At 34.1% G+C, this 19,972-nt stretch overlaps 1 protein-coding gene across 1 annotated transcript in view; it reads left to right on the top strand.

Moving 5' to 3' along the window:
* Positions 1 to 7,475: 7,475 nt before the first annotated feature.
* The window catches only part of LOC123537099 (uncharacterized), a 58,515-nt gene continuing 46,018 nt past the window's right edge, over positions 7,476 to 19,972 (top strand). The window contains exons 1-11 of the mRNA XM_053527887.1: positions 7,476 to 7,547; positions 9,777 to 10,002; positions 13,990 to 14,088; positions 14,406 to 14,579; positions 15,970 to 16,083; positions 16,823 to 16,948; positions 17,566 to 17,688; positions 18,103 to 18,225; positions 18,581 to 18,703; positions 19,252 to 19,374; positions 19,813 to 19,964. Coding sequence (XP_053383862.1) covers positions 7,476 to 7,547; positions 9,777 to 10,002; positions 13,990 to 14,088; positions 14,406 to 14,579; positions 15,970 to 16,083; positions 16,823 to 16,948; positions 17,566 to 17,688; positions 18,103 to 18,225; positions 18,581 to 18,703; positions 19,252 to 19,374; positions 19,813 to 19,964 — 1,455 coding nt within the window. The remainder of the gene's footprint in view (positions 7,548 to 9,776; positions 10,003 to 13,989; positions 14,089 to 14,405; positions 14,580 to 15,969; positions 16,084 to 16,822; positions 16,949 to 17,565; positions 17,689 to 18,102; positions 18,226 to 18,580; positions 18,704 to 19,251; positions 19,375 to 19,812; positions 19,965 to 19,972) is intronic.

Here is a 19,972-nt window from a genome sequence, read left to right as displayed (position 1 = left end):
AAAAATAAAAATACGGAAAATTACTCTTTGCCTGCATAAAATTCATTGTAAAACGTATTAACAAATTAAATAAAGGAATCAATAAGCATATATATGTTGAAATGAACGAAGGAAGTGCCGCTGGTAACTTATTTTTAACCTTTTGTCTTATTTACGGTTCAACGAGGACTTCAAGTTTATCGTTCGTCCGAAAAAAAAATGAAATCTATGATATTCCAAAAGTATATAAGAAAAAATCATGCTTTGTGAATAGGGCAATATATAGAGAATAATAGGTTAGTGCCGTAGATGAGAAAGTTTATCTGGCGAGGTGGAGGAGGTTATCGGGTGAGCCGAAGGCGAACCTGATAACATCCGGAGCCGAGCCAGATAAACTTTCTCCATCTTAGGCACTAACCTATTGTTCTATTTATCTTGTCATTACTTCATTTTCCGATATTTGGCAATTTATTTTACAAAAATAAGTGTGCGACAACCGCTTTAATGACGTCATATTCATAATGACGTCACTTATATAATGACGTGATTACCGGCAAAATCGCAATAACTTCTTCGTTTTTGAATAAAAACTCATTATTTGACCACTCATTTTCTTAGTTCGAACATTTCCAACACATTGATGATGGTTTCGTTGCAAAATTTCTTATGACAACAATATCGATCAAAAGGTCACATGATCAACTGACCGTATATCACTGGTCACATGATCAACTGACGGTATATCAAGAAATATATACGGCACCCTGATATCGGGTCGAAAATACTGCAAGTGACAGGATAAAGAGATTACTCATGTTACATAATTCTTTTCTTGGACACAATTTTTGGTTGTTTTGGCAACGGAAACAGTAAAATGCTGTGTATAATCTGCATTCTGAAATCTATATTTGTAGGTGACTAAGGTCTATGAAACTTCATTAATGAATAGAAAACACTCATTACATTACATGATAATAAAAATAATGGTTTCTGTGAACCACAACTTTGAAATAATTATCTTTTAACATTACCTCATTTTCCAACAAACTGCATTTCTGTGAAACTTCATACACACGCTCCTGCATATAAGCCTTAGTGAAATAATAACTTTAATTTTGTATGTAAAGGGACCACCTACTCGAAATGTCAATGTCATTGCAAGTAGAGGATTTGTATTGCATGGTAATACTTTTCTATCATGTTTATTCTTCATGTTTTAAACAGTTTATAACATATATTGTTTTATGTGCTAGTGTTGATAATTTGTAGCCGGTCAGACTAATAAAGTAATGATTAAATATCGGAGAAGAAAACATACACTTTCATTGGACTACAAGTTAATAGTAACTTTGGAGGTCTTTCCCACTCTTAAAATGTATTTCATGCCCAAATGATAGCCACAAAATTATGATACATTTCAAAACTGAATATCGAATAGGTTGGAATAGACATATTCTTTTAACAGTCCAATCTTTGTTATAACGCTTTACGGTGATCTCAAATGGTAATAAATCGAAGAATCGAAGAATGAAATGGAAAACCGTTTTGAATAATTTTCATTTTGGTATGAAATACACTCGCTGTGTCTAAATTACTTACGTAATACGGTATCCGCGCATTTGAACACGAATAATTACATATAAATACAATATTGGCTGTTTGCTGTTTAACCCCTATTTATTTGAGATTTACTTTTACTATAAGAAATCGTACCCAATACCTCGAAAAAAGATATATTTAGACCAAGACGAGCCGGGTTATTAATTCTTTTGAGCTTTCTTTCCAATTTATTTCATCCAATTAAACACAACTATATTTCAACTTCCTCATTTTTGCGATTCACGCGTCACAGAAATATACGCAACGTATGTAAGTAAATACGTAAACCCTTTGTTTATATTCTTTTAATGTTGACAAGTATTGACTATAGATTTCAACCGATAAAAGGTGAAATGATCTGTAAAATGTGCTAATTTCTCCTAGAGACAAAAACAACAAAAAAACCCACACAAATTAGGTACACGAATTTTCCAATTCAGGCTTAGGCCAGCATTTTTTTTATTTTCTGGTTTACGGGAGATTTTTCAAAACATTTGGATCGGGGGGACAAATAAAAATAAAAATAAACCCCCCAATTTTGAGTAGTCGACCACATAAATAAAAATAAAACATCCAAAAAGATATATTTGTTTTTTTATTTTTTGTACACCACAGAAAACGAAAGCTTGCAAGCTTAAATTGCATACACACTCACAAATGAACTATTCTAAACTGGTTTTATCTCATCATCTCAGTATATTGTTGTTTTCTTTATGTGTAGTTTCTATGCATAGTGCCATTTTCGTTTAATAAAAGAGACTCGACATGTCAGGTATAGACTTAAAAAGTCACCAAGTATATGTAATATTTGTGTTTTTGTATCTATCTATTTTGTAGTAAAAATAGACCTGTGGAAACAGTTTTCATAATAAACTATACAGATACCACAGTTGACATAAGCACATTGCATAATGAATAAAACTGCTGCTATTCAATGACTACTTTATGTCTGCATCCTGCATATATGCAATTGGCTGGAGACGCAAAGTCTTAAAAGAAGGCATTGTCATACTAGAAACAAAGCAAAAATTACGATTTTTTTTATACTTTTGGAATCTGATTCGTCAATTAATTTAACCAATAACATCAATATTGTTATAGCTTAAGTTTCAGTGGCTTATATATTGTTTTATATTTTGCCGACTGTCAGTGCCACCTACATTGTACAACAAGCCGAAACAATCTGAATTCTGGTTCAGCTAAAATGTGTACAAATTAACCTTGTCGGCTGATGTTCAAACAACAGTTTCGGAGAGAAAACTCTTCAATAAGATGGGACTTGGACTTAGTAAGTTAGGAGTCCGAAAAAAACCCATTTATTACTGGATATATCATTATGTGTTCCTCAGTGTCAAAGGCACTTGTGGTATATAGTGTTTGAATGTTTGTCCCATACATACTTTCAAAGGGTCTTCTTACAGATTTTATTGGTATACTTAAAGTGGACCTGAGAATATTGCTGGCAGTTTCATGTTTGATAATTATCTTTTGAGTTATAGTACCTGGCTAGAACTTTAGTCAAACTAATTTGACGTGATCCTAGGAATATTGAGATAGTCTTTTCATATGGGCAATATCTCCACTCAGTTAGATTGCCCATCACAAATATTAAACAATCTGACCGTCCAATTTTTTTCTGTCAAGCATTTGCAGGGGATATGAAAATTGTGAGAAATTCTGATTCGGTAGACACTTTTAAGAAAAAGCACTGTACAGAAACTTTGTCAGATATGTCGTGTTTCATTGTTTGATACCATTATGTATATAATTTATCATGATTTTTCTTTTTTAATTTAATGTACAACGCCAGTGAATATACTCTGTGTAAAATTAGGCGTTTAATCAAATAAAGCAGTTTCAGTTTCAGTTTCAGATATGTATCATATGTTTTAAACAGAACTACTAAAATTCTGGTATTAGTTATTTTTTCTTCTCTGACCCTCAAGACCTTAAAGTAAGAAACAAATGTGTTTGCAAGTTGATATTCACTTTTGCTCTTCCATTTTGCCATTTCTTTAATTTCTTTCCTTTTTATCAATTGTGGTATTTTTTCTGACAGTCCCACATGAATTTGATCGATGTCCAGTTATAATATACAGACAACAAACATGTGATAGCATTGATAGCGAATGGCATTTTTCGTAGTTTTACGTGATTATTCCTTATGTTGAGCTTTAGGTACTCTAATTTCTACTCAGATCCAATTTGTTTATAATACTTGCTATCTCTGCCAACTTATTCCAAAGATAATCGTCCGTTAACTTGTATATATTCTCCTGTATTTAATTTCACACAACTTAGTGCTGTGTGGCGGCCGTAAAAAGTCGCCCCGACTTCATCTCAGTTTTGTTATATTTTCTTGTCCTTCGGGATTATTGATTTCAACTCATTTAGATTTGAAGATTGAATACTGCTTAAGCCGGTGCTAGTGGGCGTGGGCAGTGTTGCATTTTCCATTACTGCTCATGAACAGACTCAATCAAACCGAGTCTGCAATTTTCACTGTTTGCCTTGTTCTCGGTGCTTCCGAGGGATCTACTTTCCAGATTTTATTACATTCATGCAGACCGCCATTTTTCATGCGTCTGCTTAAGTGGCAGGGGACAATTTTGCATTTGGTTTTTTAAATAAAATAGACAGATGCACTTTAAATGCATTTATATTCAACTGGTTATTTATGATGTTTATAGAACTGAGGATTCCTGCGTACGAGTAGTTATTGTGTAAAGTAAATATGTGCTTGAATCGATTTTCCTAGCTCCGTGTAGACGGCCGGGTCTAAAATCTTACCTGAGGTAACGGAATTCAGACGAAATGGAAGCGGTCATCCATCTATCCAGATTCAGCTCAAAATTGCAGAAAAAGTAAACGGTTATGAGACACTTTTCTTCCCACCATTATTTTCGTCTGGCCACTGCTTTGAAAATATACATGTGTTTTAGGTCAGTCATTTGCAGATAATACGGTACAGGTCGCGCAAAGTGTGCATTTTGGGCCATTTTTGCCTCAGAATTTACTGTCCTTAAACCTGCGTTTTACTCGTTTACATCACAGAAGCAACAGTTTTGTATGTGCGATTTCCCGCGCTATAAATAGCACAGCGACGCTATACAAATACAATCATATAACATAGAATGAGAATGACACGTTTTGTAAATAGAATCATCAGATATTGAACAACAATAATGACTTTAACCATAAGAATATCGAACATACAATAAAAAAGTTAAAGCATACCAAAAGTTCCTTCTAGGGCACATCTGTATAAATATAAAATGACCATCTTGTAAAATTTTGGTTGCAATGTCTGTTTTATACTGCCAAAAATATCAGGTAAGTATTTACGCTAGTTATTTAACATAAATTGTTAATCTATTATGATTCGATGTGTGGATTCATTGCACATAATTAGAGGGTCACAATGGGGTTTGTTTTCACATATTAAGTATGCATTTGAAAGTAACGATAATATTTGTTTGTTTACATTTAAATTTGCTGATATATGTCTATCTGGTGAATGTACATATGTTATGTTCAGGAGGAAATAAAAGAATCAATTAATCATCCTCGGGTTTAGTATTGTGTAATCCATGGAGTCGCCTCAATTGAGAAAAAATAGTTTAACGTCAGATGTTATTTCTAAGGTCATGTAGTTTAATTGGCCAGCTTGTAATTACAACAGCTTTCGACATCAGTAGCTCAGTCAAGTGCGACTTATTGAATTAAGATATTCATTCTCAAGAGAAGGAATAAGTAATAAAAAGAGCATTGAAACTCGAGGGTAAACGACTTTTACGAGGGGGCGTAGCCCCCGAGTATAAATCTTTTACCCGAGAGTTTTAATGTTCTTTCTGTTTTGTATCATAGCCATCCATATATGGTAGTTGTAGGCGTTACACATTGTCATATACAGCAGTTCAAGTGAGGGGATGGATTCGGATCTGACATTTTGCGCATGCACCAGTCGTGCACGTGTAGGTGCACGTATCTCGTAATGACGCAGATTTCAACAAATCAACCAGTGCTTATCAACGCATATTTACTAGTTTTGAAAATATAGGTTTCCATGTGTTGTGTTTATACTGAGATCACATAAAGACACTACTGGTCTAAAATAGGCTGAAAGTTGTGTCACAGTAGGTTTATTATTTTTGAACGTATATATAATTAGAGCGTTCAAGGGAGCCATTATTCATGTAATTATTGGTTTGAATCTCGACTGGTACGCAATCTCATTGGTGTCTCTGTTTTCCTGGTATACTTTCACGAGAACTTCTTCCAAGTCATCAACTGTAATTAACACCAGTTAATTGAAATGAATAGTACAACGCACGTTGTTAGCAAAAAGATTGTGACATTTGAATTTATTATTATGAATGCCTGTCAGTATCCAAAATAAATATATGCCGCCAGCCAATTCTTGTACGTATTCATTTTGACATGTGTCGCCTATACATGTTGTTTTAGTTGTAAAATGTTTTCCTGTTTATTCGTGGAAAAGGTACTTTGTTGTGCTTCCTCGTTCGCTTCGCTCTGCTTTTCTGAACACCAATGCAATGAAAGAAAAAGAACGAAATTTCACTTAGAAAGCAACATAGAATGCACATTCATAAATCGAGTTCAACCGAGTATTTTTTACGTATATGTAAACCTATAACTTTTACATCAAAATTCCTTTCTGGCAACATCCTTCTAAACTTTTGATTAAAATCTTACTTTTCTTCGTATATTTCAAACTGTTTGAGGTCTGCATGGATGTCTTTTTTTTTGAAATCTCAAAATAGCATTCTGCAATGTACACGAAATATGTGCAATTAGTCTAACTCTCTGTGCCATTTATAATTTACCAAATTCTAACATTCATCATACTTGCTGCTAAATGCGTTGTATATTGCTGCACCCCCCCCCCCACCCCCCCCCAAAAAAAACAACAAAAAAAAAAACAAAAAACAACAACATTATTTGCGTCTTTACTAAAAATTTTCCTCGCATTGCCAGGGTTGCAAATGATGAACTGCATGAAATCAAGTACGTGCATATAAACTCCCCTAAGCACGCACACGCACACCAACCCAACTCGTTATTAAAATCAAACCTCCGTACCGGTACTAGTACATACATATGTACAAATTACTCAATTTATTTCATCCACCGATCAATCATGTATCATCGGATTCATCGTATTTAGGAATAAATATATTTAGTAATTAAAGTGGCCTTAAAATATTTGTCAAAAAACTAGGTATAAATATATCGATTAACGATTTAAATCTGATTCTGTCGTAATCTGAGATGAGAGAAATGGAGGGATATGATTGGTTTCTTAAAGCGGAAGATTTTTTTCCCGTTTAAATGTTTTCAGCAAACGAAATAACAAAAGCAATCTTCCGCCTTGGTGCTTTTCATTGAACACGCTGTCTGTTAGAATATATAAGGACATGAAAGAACATTAAGAAACATTGCTTTTTTGAACAATACAACATGCAGGTCGTAATTTTATTTGCACACATTTTTCTGCTAATTGGAAAAGCCACATTAACGGTAAGTTAATTAGCATTTTATTTCATTTTTATTGACGGTCGTTCCACTGTAATGTATATGTATATCTATTGATTAGAAAAGAAAATGTTACTTAAAGCATACACAAATATGTATAGATGCTACATGTATATGTAAGCGCTCAAAATATTTGAAGTGTTGTTCGTTTCAGGACCGTTAAAATGTGATACTGTTTCCTTAGTTACAAGTACTTTCTCAGACCGAATTGTTTCGACTGTTTATATTTGATTAAATGGCTGTTCCTCCTTTTATTTACATTTATTGTACATACTGCGTCAAATAGTCCTATTGTAAGTTGACGATGCGACTGATATGTTTCTACATACATTTGAACAATTATGGAGGCCCAGAGGTTAAACGCCGGGTCCTACCTGGCTGATACAGCGTTAGTAAAGCCATTAAACACCAGGGTAAAAGTATAAAAGGCAGACAGGCTCAGAAAATGTCTACTTTTCAGTTAAACACAGTGCTGTGAACAACAGAAAACTGATACATTATTTCTAAATATCTCTATTTTTATTGAACATAATTTTTTGAAATTTGGAACATATGTTCTCTAGTATGACTGAATTCAGTTTGTAATTTTTAAAAAAAATTTTTATCAAGTAATTACCGCCCTTCTGAAAAAAGGTTTTTGTTGTCTGTTAGAAATTCAAATTTACCTCTACTTGCTAAAGCCAGCCCACATAAAGGTTATGACCTCCCTTTCAGCCAGTAACATAATAGGGAAGTTTACATGAGTAACATCTTTATCTGACAGGTGGCGGGAGATGAAAAAAATAACTCCATTCAGCATTTAGATATTAGAGAAAAGAAATAAAATGTGATACTGTTTCCTTAGTTACAAATACTTTCTCAACCGAATTGTTTCGACTGTTTATATTGATTAAATGGCTGTTTCTCCTTTTATTTATATCTAAAGTACATACTGCATCAAATAGTCCTATTGTATGCGGTCGATGCGACTGATATGTTTCTACATACATTTAAACAGTTATGGAGACCCAGAGGTTAAGATAGGAGTTAAATATACCTTTGTCCAGGTTATTTAGCATACATTAGAATTGAAGATACTGACCCATCCTATTCGTCATTATTCTTACTAAGTTCATTAATGCGTTTTGTTTTGTTTTATATAAGTATAACAACAATGTCAGGATATGTTGTGTTTGTTTCTTTTTATGTTTTTTTTTTATCCATTTGCATAAAACAAAAGAAAAATTGCTTGTTTTCGTGAATAGGAATATGTTTAACCTCTAACTGAGATAATTTTCGCTCACGATTTGTCCCAGTTTTCTAACAAATATCCTCTGTATATTGAAATAGATACTGTTAAAACGAAATAAAACTAACATGGCAGAAAACGACGAAGACGAAGACGACGACAACAACAACAACAACAACAACAAATAATATCTACCATTAGTTTTTTTTCTTTAGTGATTACTAACCTTCCTTTGATGTAATAGATATCTCTTTAAGAAAATTTAAATATTTTAAGATATATAATGTATGTAATGTAGTTATATATGTTGATAAATGTACCATCTAAGGATAAAGTGTTTCAAAATTGGGTTTATACACAACTGAAAAATTAGATACACCAAACGTATACTTTCATATGAAATTTAACTTCATTTCCAAATTGGTTTAATTAATGAAATAACGATGACGTCAGTTTTCTCAGTAAAACGACAAATTATAATGTCTGTGGCACAAGAAATAAGGTAGCGGACCTGTAATTATATTCCATCTAATTCCGATCTGTAACATATTCCCCGTATGCAATGTATTTGTATGTGCTACGTGAACAGCCAGAGAATACCGGAAAGGCTTACGAGAATACGTAATCACACGGAAATTGCCGATTGTCATAACGGATCCACTACCTAAAGCAAAGATGATATTTCAATAACTGCATGACTTTCACGTGTCTAAAATCTGTATCAGATATCATTAAAATATTGTTTAAATCCAGTTTGTAATCATATTCATTAATCCGTAATGACAATCGGCAATAACAAAATGTATTTTTTTCATGTCATCCACAGTATCTTTCAAATTATATCCAACTGCCAGATTAGGAATCTAGGCGAAAATGAGCCACAGTACAGTTTTAGGTGATGAAAAACGCAAATAAACGAAATAAATTTGGAATTGCCTTCTTCAAAACAACAAAATAGAAAAAAGACAACAACAAGAAATATACGTGACCCTTTATTACTTTTTAATATGTTTGAAATATACATTTTGGATTGCATTTACCGCAGAAACATCTATGTCGGTACATGTAATTGTTATCGCTTATTCAATTATTTATCTTAATCTCCCGCGTTTATTCTAAACTTATTTCATCGATCCGGTTATTCAACAGCGGATGTTAACATAATTTTGTTTATTTATACGTTTCATGATGAATCTTTTATCCAACAAGAAACTGGAGCCATATATATATCCATCAATGCTTCCCTAGAGTTTCTGTATCTGTACTGGGGACAATTTTTAAACTCGTTTCAGTGGAAAAATCTCTCGGAGTACTGTTTTTATGATAGGAAACCATTTTATTACAAGTCTCACAATAATTTCTTATATCCAGTACAAACATGGAATAACTTTTAGATATTTTTCATTTATGGCAGGTTTATGGTATGGACACAACATGTGATGTCTGTGTACTAAATCAAGTTGAAAGTTGCACAGAAAACGTTGAAATAGCCTGCGAAAAAGGGTCTAAAACCAAAGTTGTGAAGGGGACCATCTGTATACACCAAGTATGTGGTGTGTTCAGGCATGCTTATTGCACTATAGGAGGTCGATGGGTTGATCAAGATGGGAAAGAAGTGAGACGAAATGTTGACCAAGAATGTATGTATCAAATGTTCATAACTTGTGTTTTTCAGTATCCATTGAATAAAATCAAGACTCGTACCTTTAAAAGTAAACAAAAAGTTTAGCAAGCTCTATTCACGTAATGACGATGAAACGTTGTTTATATAGAGGTCTAACAACAACAAATTCAGTTGTTTGGATGCACATCAGCAAAGTTATAGTAAATAATTGGAGACTTTAAGTCTGAACCTAGACGTGACAATGCATACTCTGATACAGGTTCATATATTCAAAAACCTCCATTATACTGTATAAGTGAGTGAATTGGGTTTTACGGCGAATCGACAAAAAATGGTCATATATCGCCGATTTATACTGTATAAATGTGAACTTAAAAGACACAAATTAAGCTGAAAAATGCTATAAGCAACTAGCCAATATGACACGCACTTATTTTACAAACGTAAAGAATTCAACTGTGCAAAGTTAAAGCAAATGAAAACATGTCTAGCTTCCTGGTTAAAAAAAGAGTATTGATGAGAAAGTTAGATCGTGACACGAGCACGACCTCGCAGCAATGGTCTTTAATACAATGGTCTCTTTAGTGAAAATGATTGACATTTACACTGATACACTGCACTAAATATATAATTTATTCATGTTGTTTCCTTTGACACTCTTCGCATGCATTTAAATATGTCTTCACTATTTTGCGATGGTATTTATTGTATGCCAGAAACTATTATTTTCCCAGTAAAATATTTATATAATTGAGATATACTTTAATATATTTGACCGAATGAACATCAGCGTTACATGTAATCACTGGTGTTCGCAGGAAACAATTCAACACCTTGTTTATTTTCCGTAAACAAGAGTATAACTTTTAGCAGACATCAGTCTACAATATATTAGCTCTTTGTCCGTTAGGCGCTATGCAACTTCCTACATCTAAGACCGCAGCAAACGGCTGCCGAGCCACCACGTGATTGCAGCCCCTTTATTATCTTTCTCTGTTTAGTCCGCTGTGTGTCTAGTCCACCAATACATTTGCCTGATTATTAATAACGACTGAGCAAAATACATAACGCGCACATTGTATTCTACTGTATCAATAAAAGGAACTGTCATTCAAATATCATATCAAATAGGGTTATTATAATAGTAGCTCGAACTGGGATGCCGTATTAGGATCGAGAACATTTTTGTCAGATCGGATCGCACGAGGCGCACAAACGTAAGACTCACACTGACCTTGAGAATCAAAACTGGTTTGCGCAGGATTTGTTCTAGGCCTTCAAAATTCATAAGATGATTTTTAGTGTTCGATGATATTTCATGTTGTTTTAGGGGTATTTAGGTCGAAACCTAGTGTCATAACAGCCTTGGGATCCCGGACAGAAAGGTGTTTCATATAAATACCTGGAGAACGCTAAAGCTTGCAACAGTCAAGCGTCATTGAACGAAAGGTCAGTCACAGCGTACATGAGACAGAAAAAAATGACATTACCCAACTATTTCAGAAAGGCTATCGTTGCTAACAAACACCTCGTGTTTTTATCAGTAGTAACACTGTATAAAAATAATGCATACACATACTGTTTTGTTTAATACATTACAGAAAGAAAAATGCGCACACAAAATATAATGTAAAAAACGAACACAGTACCTATTTCCAGGTGCGGTTTCTTACACTTTGCATTGTATTGCCGTTATTTACTAGACAAAGGAGCAAAGATGATTAAAGCCTATTTGATAATTAGTGTTTCAATTTCATGTATCATTGTATGTGTCACTGTACTGTAGTCTTTTATAATTCAGTAGTGAAAATGCTTGTATTTATATATATACTATACTTGTATTTATATACATGTATATACTTCGTATGACCATATACATTGGTTGATTAAAGCTTATTAGATAATTAGTGTTTCAGTTTCATGTATCATTGTATGTGTCACTGTACTGTAGTCTTTTATAACTCAGTAGTGAAAATGCTTGTATTTATATATATACTTCGTATGACCATATACATTGGTTTAATCAATAAAGACTCTATGACATACAGCTGCAATAAAAGAAGGAAAATAACGATTATACTCTCAAACCAGTCATTTCCAAACAAGAACTTAAGTAGTCGTGAATGTTCACTTTTGATTAATTATATGTTCTTCAGTGACATTAATATAAATGATCATTACAAGTAATTTTTAAATAGTAATTTCAATAATGAGTATTTATTAGAGATATATCTTGCTCATACCGTATACATACATACAATATATTAACTATCGAAAATAATGAATAAAAACATTAGTAAATAACGTCTTTGAACTAATGACTATGCCAATGAAAAATACAAGTTATGCATCCTTATTCATTGCTCATCCGGAAGGTCATTGGCCCTTCCCATCACTGGCACCAGACCAGAAAGAAAAAAAAGACACTGTATATGTTATACCCTACCCTTAGGTATACTATAAGAACCATGGTCATGTTCCTGTGTGCACATGCTAGGAGAAATGTAAACAAACAAAAGTAGAATGCAAACTATTCAGAATTATAAGATGAAACTCGAAATAATGAAATAAAGTCATCTTAAAAACGATTTTCAATTTGAAATCATACAGTGGTACACATTACACATTTGTGTTGCATATACACATTCTAGCGTACACGTGTGTAGCGACGATTGACATACATTTTCGTATCAGTCAATAAGAATAATTTTGTTATCTAGTCCGGAACTTCATTAGGGAAGTTCTGCAACGTTGACGAAAGCATAAAATATGCGGAGTGTCTCTGCGATATGAAATATTGAGTCAATGTGACTGGTGCACGATGGAAGATAAATTAACACTTGTTCAGTATGCATAGTAGATCTACCCATTTAACGAACTGCACGTTTAAGGTGAGAAATTCCCGTTCATGACCATGGTCCTTATAGTAAACATAGGGCATGCGCGGATCCAGCATTTTTTTTTCAGAGGGGGTCCAACCGAACTTACTATGACAATCATGTGTCTTTATACACTAAATAATTCGATGTTTTTTAGTGTGGATGTTAGACGTTTACAAGTAGAGGGTTGTCAATAAGTTTTTGTTGAACAGGCTGAAATAGAAAAAAGCGGACCAGGTAGAGGGGTTCGGGGGCATGCCCACCCCCAAAGAAAGTTTTGAAATTCAGCGCTTCATTTCTTGCATTCTTGGGCATTCAGGAGCATTTGAGAACACATTTTCCACTGCAATTTTATATACGATATATCCCTTATCTTCGCATTTTATGAGCTCACTTAGGAAAAATGATAAAATTAAGTTTCCTTAAACGTAAATGATTTGTTTCTTTGATATAATTAACATAAATATGACTTACGTCGGGGTCGTATGTAGCAGTAGCCATATACACTTTGAATGCGGTCCTAATGTTGCCTTTTCGGAAAACTATTTTCTTTCCTTCTCTTGTTTCCTTTTTTTGATTTTCTAAGGTGAGGGGGGGGGGGGGGGGGGGGAGCACTCTGGACCCGCGCATGTAGGGGTAGGGTATAACATTTTCTTTCTGGTCTGGCACCAGTGCTTCCCATGTGACTTTACATACAATAGAGTTAAATAGGGCGACATTATAGCAACAGTTAACGAATGTCATTTAATATCTATACATTTTAAACGTCTTCTGTATTGTTATTAACAAATAATTAACAAATAACAAAAAAACGCATACGATGCGATTTTAGGTAAAACAAAAGCTTTTGAGAAATAATGGCTCATTTTTTGAATGCCATAGTTAACAATAACAGTTGGTATGGTTTTATTATATATTAATCATTGAATATGTAATATCTAGCAGAAAATACATTAGTTCTACAAGTAATCAATAAATATATCAACTTAATATTACATCAACGGGTAGATATCAAACGTGATTTGATCAGATTTATATTAAGTAGTTAATATCTATTACTAGTAGCCAGTAAACTCAGGTAATGAACATGATAATTTCTGATGAATATGTTTTATTTCATTTAGGTAATGATGAAGAATACAAGTTCGATCCTAAAAACAAAGTCCGTGTAAAGAGAGGATGGTTCCGTAGAAGATCACCACCTCCTCCTCCTCCTCCTCCACGTTAGTGAACTTATCTGTACTGTGATATATGTATATAATTACGAAATTGGTTATAAATAAGTATGTGCTTTCTTTAAAGTCAAATTCAAGGTCAAAAAGACATTTTCTTCAAAGACTAAATAATATTTAAAAGTAAAATAGAACAATTTCATTTCCCATTTTGTGCGACCTTCCTCGTCTATGTGTGAAAAAATTAACATCAACCTGTGTGTCTTTTTTGTCTCCAAAATTTGTGCAGCCGTTTATTTCCATGATAAAACAAACAGAACGATTGATTTATAGTACGTGCTATAGCATTTTTTTCATATTTTATTTAGCCAACTGTGGACAACCTGGCACTATAGCGCATACGAGTTTATACGTGACAAGTACATCACAAGGCGGCGTGGCCACATACACGTGTCACTCTGGTTACGGACATACAGCGGGCTTCTTGACACGTACCTGTCAATCAAATGCACGATGGTCTGGCAGTCCACCAACATGTTCATGTAAGCCATTTCGAAGTGCATGCTTGCTCTGCTTAAAGAAACAACAAAAAAGTGAATCTATGATAAATTATTAGTTTAATATCAAGGAAGGCCCATGATGTTTTATCCACTGGGCATAAACTCCGGAATGATTGGGTGGTTGGATAGTGTCCCCACCCTTAGCATTGACAGATTTAAAGGGACTTTAGAATAAAGACGGCCTTAAATAATTCAAAAATAACATTTTTGCTGGGACTGTTCGATACTAAACAAGATATTAATGAAATAGATAATTTTAACGTTCACTATATATATTGTAATCATGACCGATTAGATGAAAACAGGCGAATACAATTTAATCTTAAACATAAACAAGTACATTCCTACATTGGTCCTCGTTTTCGAGAACCGCCACTATAACAAACTTTGATCACGTTCTGCTAAACATAGCGGACTAGACATTTTGTTTTAAAAACGATGAACCAGTTTTGTGACAGCAAACGATTTTGATTCAGACCTAGAACATAATATCACTGTTATTTCAGGATGCATCAGAAGGTTGTTTGTGACTGTATCTTCTTAACTTTTCATATAGTTTACGGATATGCACTAATTTCAGACTTTATCTTATTCTACATCGGTTTTTTTTCCGGTATTTATAATGCGTAAATGCCAGTTTTAATCTCAAAATATGTCTTCAAAGATTGTCCGAAATTCGACCTTTAACAGAGGTCGTTTTAGACCTTCAAGATATAAATATTAATACACTTAAGATATCCTTACTCTATTGTTGACGGTATATAGATATGAATAATAACAGCAACTCGTTGCAAACTGACCGAGGACCAAATGAGAAAAAACAACGTGCCTTTATTACCCGAAAGTTAATATTTCTTTGGCTCACTACAGATGCGTTGATTGTTTTAAAGAGACAGTCTATGTACACAAAACAGTAGTGCTATGACAGTAAATATCAAAACGGTTTGATGGTTTAGATTTACCAGAAATAGAATGTGTTTTACTATAACAAACTAAAGTTTACACCATACAATTGTATATAAAGTCTACATTAGATTCCTACTGGTCACATCCTAATACTTTAGATATACGGGACGTAACTCTGCAAATTGTTGACTCAGAAGAACTGAGTACATTTTGAATCTGGCTGTGTTCTTCAAGAATACTATTTGTCTGTCGTTGCAGACGATCTGCATTGCTATATGAAACTCTTCAGGACCTTTATATTGCTTTTATAAGTCTCTAGGATATTTACATTGTTCTGTAAAGCTCCCCAGTACATTACAATTATTTTCAATGTCCCCCATTATATAATCATTGCTTTATAAAGCTATCAAGCACATATACATTGCTTTACAAAGCTCTCCAGTACATTACCTTTTTTTCATTTCAGATATGAATTCTTGTAGCAGCAGTCCATGCAAGAATGGAGGCACGTGCAGAAATATTCCTAACTCTTTTACATGCAGTTGCCCGAGCATTTGGAAAGGCTCGCGATGTGAAATCGGTAAAATATGGTTGAAACTTTTCAGGAGTACTGTAGTAGGAAAACAATGGACAAAACCCATGTAGCATAGTTGAAGCGTAGTGTTATGTAGTAGTGATGCAATCATGAATCACATTCTTATTTTAAATATACTACGTTTGTTCATTGTTAGTGTATGTAAGCAGTGAAATGATAAATGCGCCCTATATTTTATCAGACACGAGTGTGTAGCATGATTGATCCGAACGACAGCCTATATCTTAATCACTGATGAAAACAAACGCAATATTGCCCTTTGTCATCATTGGTATTTGCCCAGAGGGTGCATCATTGCCCGCAGGAACACGGTAGATGTTAAAGAGTGAGGTTTCGCGCCAGTAAATTAGTTAAAAAGTTTGCCACTGACTGTTCGTTCCAATGCAGTGCCCTGCTGTGTTCCTACTTCTGTGTTTCGTTTATGTTATAGTGTGTATGTGCTAAGCCATTGTGTATGTGTATTCATTTACACATATCCTTATTTCAATGTGGAGTGCTTTGTGGATGTCTGCGTTCATTGAATGTCACTTTTGTTCTTGTTTTTCAGACATATATGGCACGGAAAAAGTGCTTTCTATCAGCATCGTCCATATGTATGCGTATCTATACTCAATTAAGTTGCAGTCAAACGTAAATTATACAATAAATAATAATGTTGTGGTATACTTTGGTATTGCAATACCGATTTAATACTTTAATGCAAAATTGCGATGTTTCTTTCCAGATACCAACGAATGTGCCTCAACATCGCTGAACAAATGTAATCAAAAATGTAGTAACACCTATGGTTCTTTCACGTGTTCATGTAATACCGGGTATCGTCTGCTTCCTGACAGGCATACATGCACAGGTATTCAAAAGAAAACCCTGATTCAAACAAGAACGAACTCCAGTTCAGTGGCCAGACACTGAATTTGGAAATCAGGGGTCACGAGTTTGATCATACGCTATTTTTACTAAAGTTACTAAGTTCCATATATAGATGCTCTACGCAAGGCTTGAGAAAGGATGAAAAAGAATATTCTTTTAGTTTTTTATGTGTTTAACGTCACACTGGCACAATTATAGGTCATATGGCGACTTTCCAGCTTTTGGTGGTGAATAAAGACCCCAGACACCCCTCCGTGCATCATTTCATCACGGTCGTGTACCTTGGTAGAAACACCGACCTTCCGTAAGGCAGCTGGATGGCTTCCTCACATGAAGAAGTCAACGGCCCGGGCGAGGCTCGAACCAACATTGGTGAGGGACAAGTGATTCATTGACCTGAACCACTTGCCCATTGAGGTCCCTATTGGCTTATGTAGGTAATGAAATAGTAATACGGTTCAAGAAGTCCCTGGCAAAACATCAAGGAAAAGAAAAACTAAAAGAAAAACAAAAACACCCCTTAGACATTGAATATATATGTACTGATGAACTTATGTAATCACGTCTCTTTAAATGTTCAAAATAATTATATTCCAGATATCGACGAGTGTGCTGAGAAAACTTCCGGATGTGCTCACGCATGCGCAAATACAGCTGGTTCTTTCACATGTTCCTGTAGAGAGGGTTTCGAATTATCATCAGATGGAAAATCTTGTCAAGGTTCGCTTTCACTTGCATGTAACATCTTCTGCTAATTATACTTTTCAAGAAATAGAAATAATCCACTTACATTCATACACGAGGAGAATACGCAAAAGAAGAGCCGTTGTATTCTTGTACTGCGCATATCAAAAGGAATTCTAATATCAAACTTTAGAAACTGCATTATTATTATTATGCTTATACAATTAACATGTATTTATGCATCTGTATAAAAACACATTTACATAATTGTTACATAATCAAGTCGCTTAAAAATATACATGATGTACTACATTTTTACCATCTGTATAGCTAACAGTAGAATACAAATTCCGAATCTAGTAAAGTACCACATGGTGTACAGCGGTAGATTAGAGAATTATATAGATTTAGGAGTCCAAGATTGCTGTAAATCATAATTTACATTTTCAGACATTGACGAATGTGCACGAGGAACTTCCGGTTGTGAACAAAGCTGTTCCAATACGGCTGGTTCTTTTACTTGTTCTTGTAAAACGGGATATAAGCTCGCAATCAACGTGAAGTCTTGCGCAGGTAACTGGCGAGAAGTTTTAATTTTTTTTTATAATTCATGACTGTTATAGATTAAACAATGATTAGTACCTAAACGAATAAGCATGGGAAATACTTCTTTTTATGCGTAGAAAATGTGCTCATTGACTCTTACATTAATAAACAGTTGAACCCCAAATCAAAGTTTGATAAAACTCTAACTGAACTACGCTGGTTTACATTTATATTACGAATACCTGTTGCATGTAGTGAAGTATTTACAAAATGCCTACAGAAGACAGAGTATAAATGAATGCGCTCGAAGAAATCCGGTGTCCGGTAACAAATAGTGTAAAATGATTTTTGTTTAATCTAAACCATATTTTAACTCAACCAGACGTAGACGAGTGTACAGACGGAGCTGCAAAATGTGATGTATATTGTACAAACACAGAGGGGCCATATCGCTGCTCATGTGAGAAAGGGTATGTGCTCAAGGCAGATGGCAAAACGTGTGAAGGTAAACTAATTTACTCTTTTTTAGTATACGTACAGTGCAAAATGTCAGAGTAAAGTGATCATTTACATTGTTCATGTATTTAGAAAAGCAGACGAGACGACAATACATTTTATAAAAACATCAGCTGCAAGAATAGAATGCAACAGAGCAAAGTAATAGTAGACTCGACTTTAGTAGTTATAAGATTCTATCACGGTTTTTTGGCGTAGATTGGAATATTCGGCTCGACTCGAGGGCTGTTTAAACGGTAACGAACCTCTGTCAAATCTGCTGCATAAAAGTAGTTCCTAATACGTCATTTACAGCACGACCAGGGTGTAAGATGGATGAAGTTTTCCAGCACCGGTGGGAGCTTCAACCCTACAATTAAGAAAGAGTGTGTTTTTAGAATGGGTTACAGTATACTTCCCATCATTGCTTCGTAAAAGTATTTGGAAAGCCTAAATTTCTGTTTATTTATTTTAAATATAAATATATGTATTCGATATGTATTTGGCCGATTAAATATTTTGTAAATAACTGAACGAATTATGATATTTTATCTAAAGACCAGGACGAGTGTGCCACAGGAAATGGGTCATGTGATCAAGTGTGTGTTAATCAACCTGGTTCATTTACTTGTGAATGCCACACAGGGTATATGCTTTCAACTGACGGACGCGCATGCGCAGGTATTTAAATATTTTTTTTCAAACTGAACGAGTTTAATAGTTGAATCATAAATGGTTATTGAGGAATCACTCCATGTTATTAAACTAACCCGTAACTTTAAAATGAAATTTGCTATACCTATTTCAGTTAAGTATGTTGAAAGAATTGGTAAATGTTTCTACCCCAACAGCATTGTCAGTTGGTGATATTTAACATTACAAGCATGTTGACAGGGTATATTTTCATAATTTCAATTGTCAAAAGATTCCCCTTAAAATAGAGTTTAAGCGCATTGAACTGTATACATTTGAATTGGGTAACTTCTTAAAATGTTACCTGTTGTTATAGGAAAACTAGTAAACTCAAATTTAACTAATGTGTTGAGATATTTAATCTTGATATAAGAAATACTTTAAGGATAATATCATAAACATATTATTATGTGTATTCTATTTCAGACATAGATGAATGTATAAAAGATGTTGATGGTTGTTCTCAAAATTGTACGAATACAGAGGGATCTTTTCAGTGTAGTTGCCTAAGTGGGTATGAGTTACAACCAGATCAGAAAACTTGTACAGATACGAAATCTAATTCCTATCAGTTGAGCGTTTTCTG

The sequence above is a fragment of the Mercenaria mercenaria genome, chromosome 17 (genome assembly GCF_021730395.1).
Source record: "Mercenaria mercenaria strain notata chromosome 17, MADL_Memer_1, whole genome shotgun sequence".
In the NCBI taxonomy this organism is placed as follows: Eukaryota; Metazoa; Mollusca; class Bivalvia; order Venerida; family Veneridae; genus Mercenaria; species Mercenaria mercenaria.
This window is presented reverse-complemented; position numbering and strand designations above follow the sequence as displayed.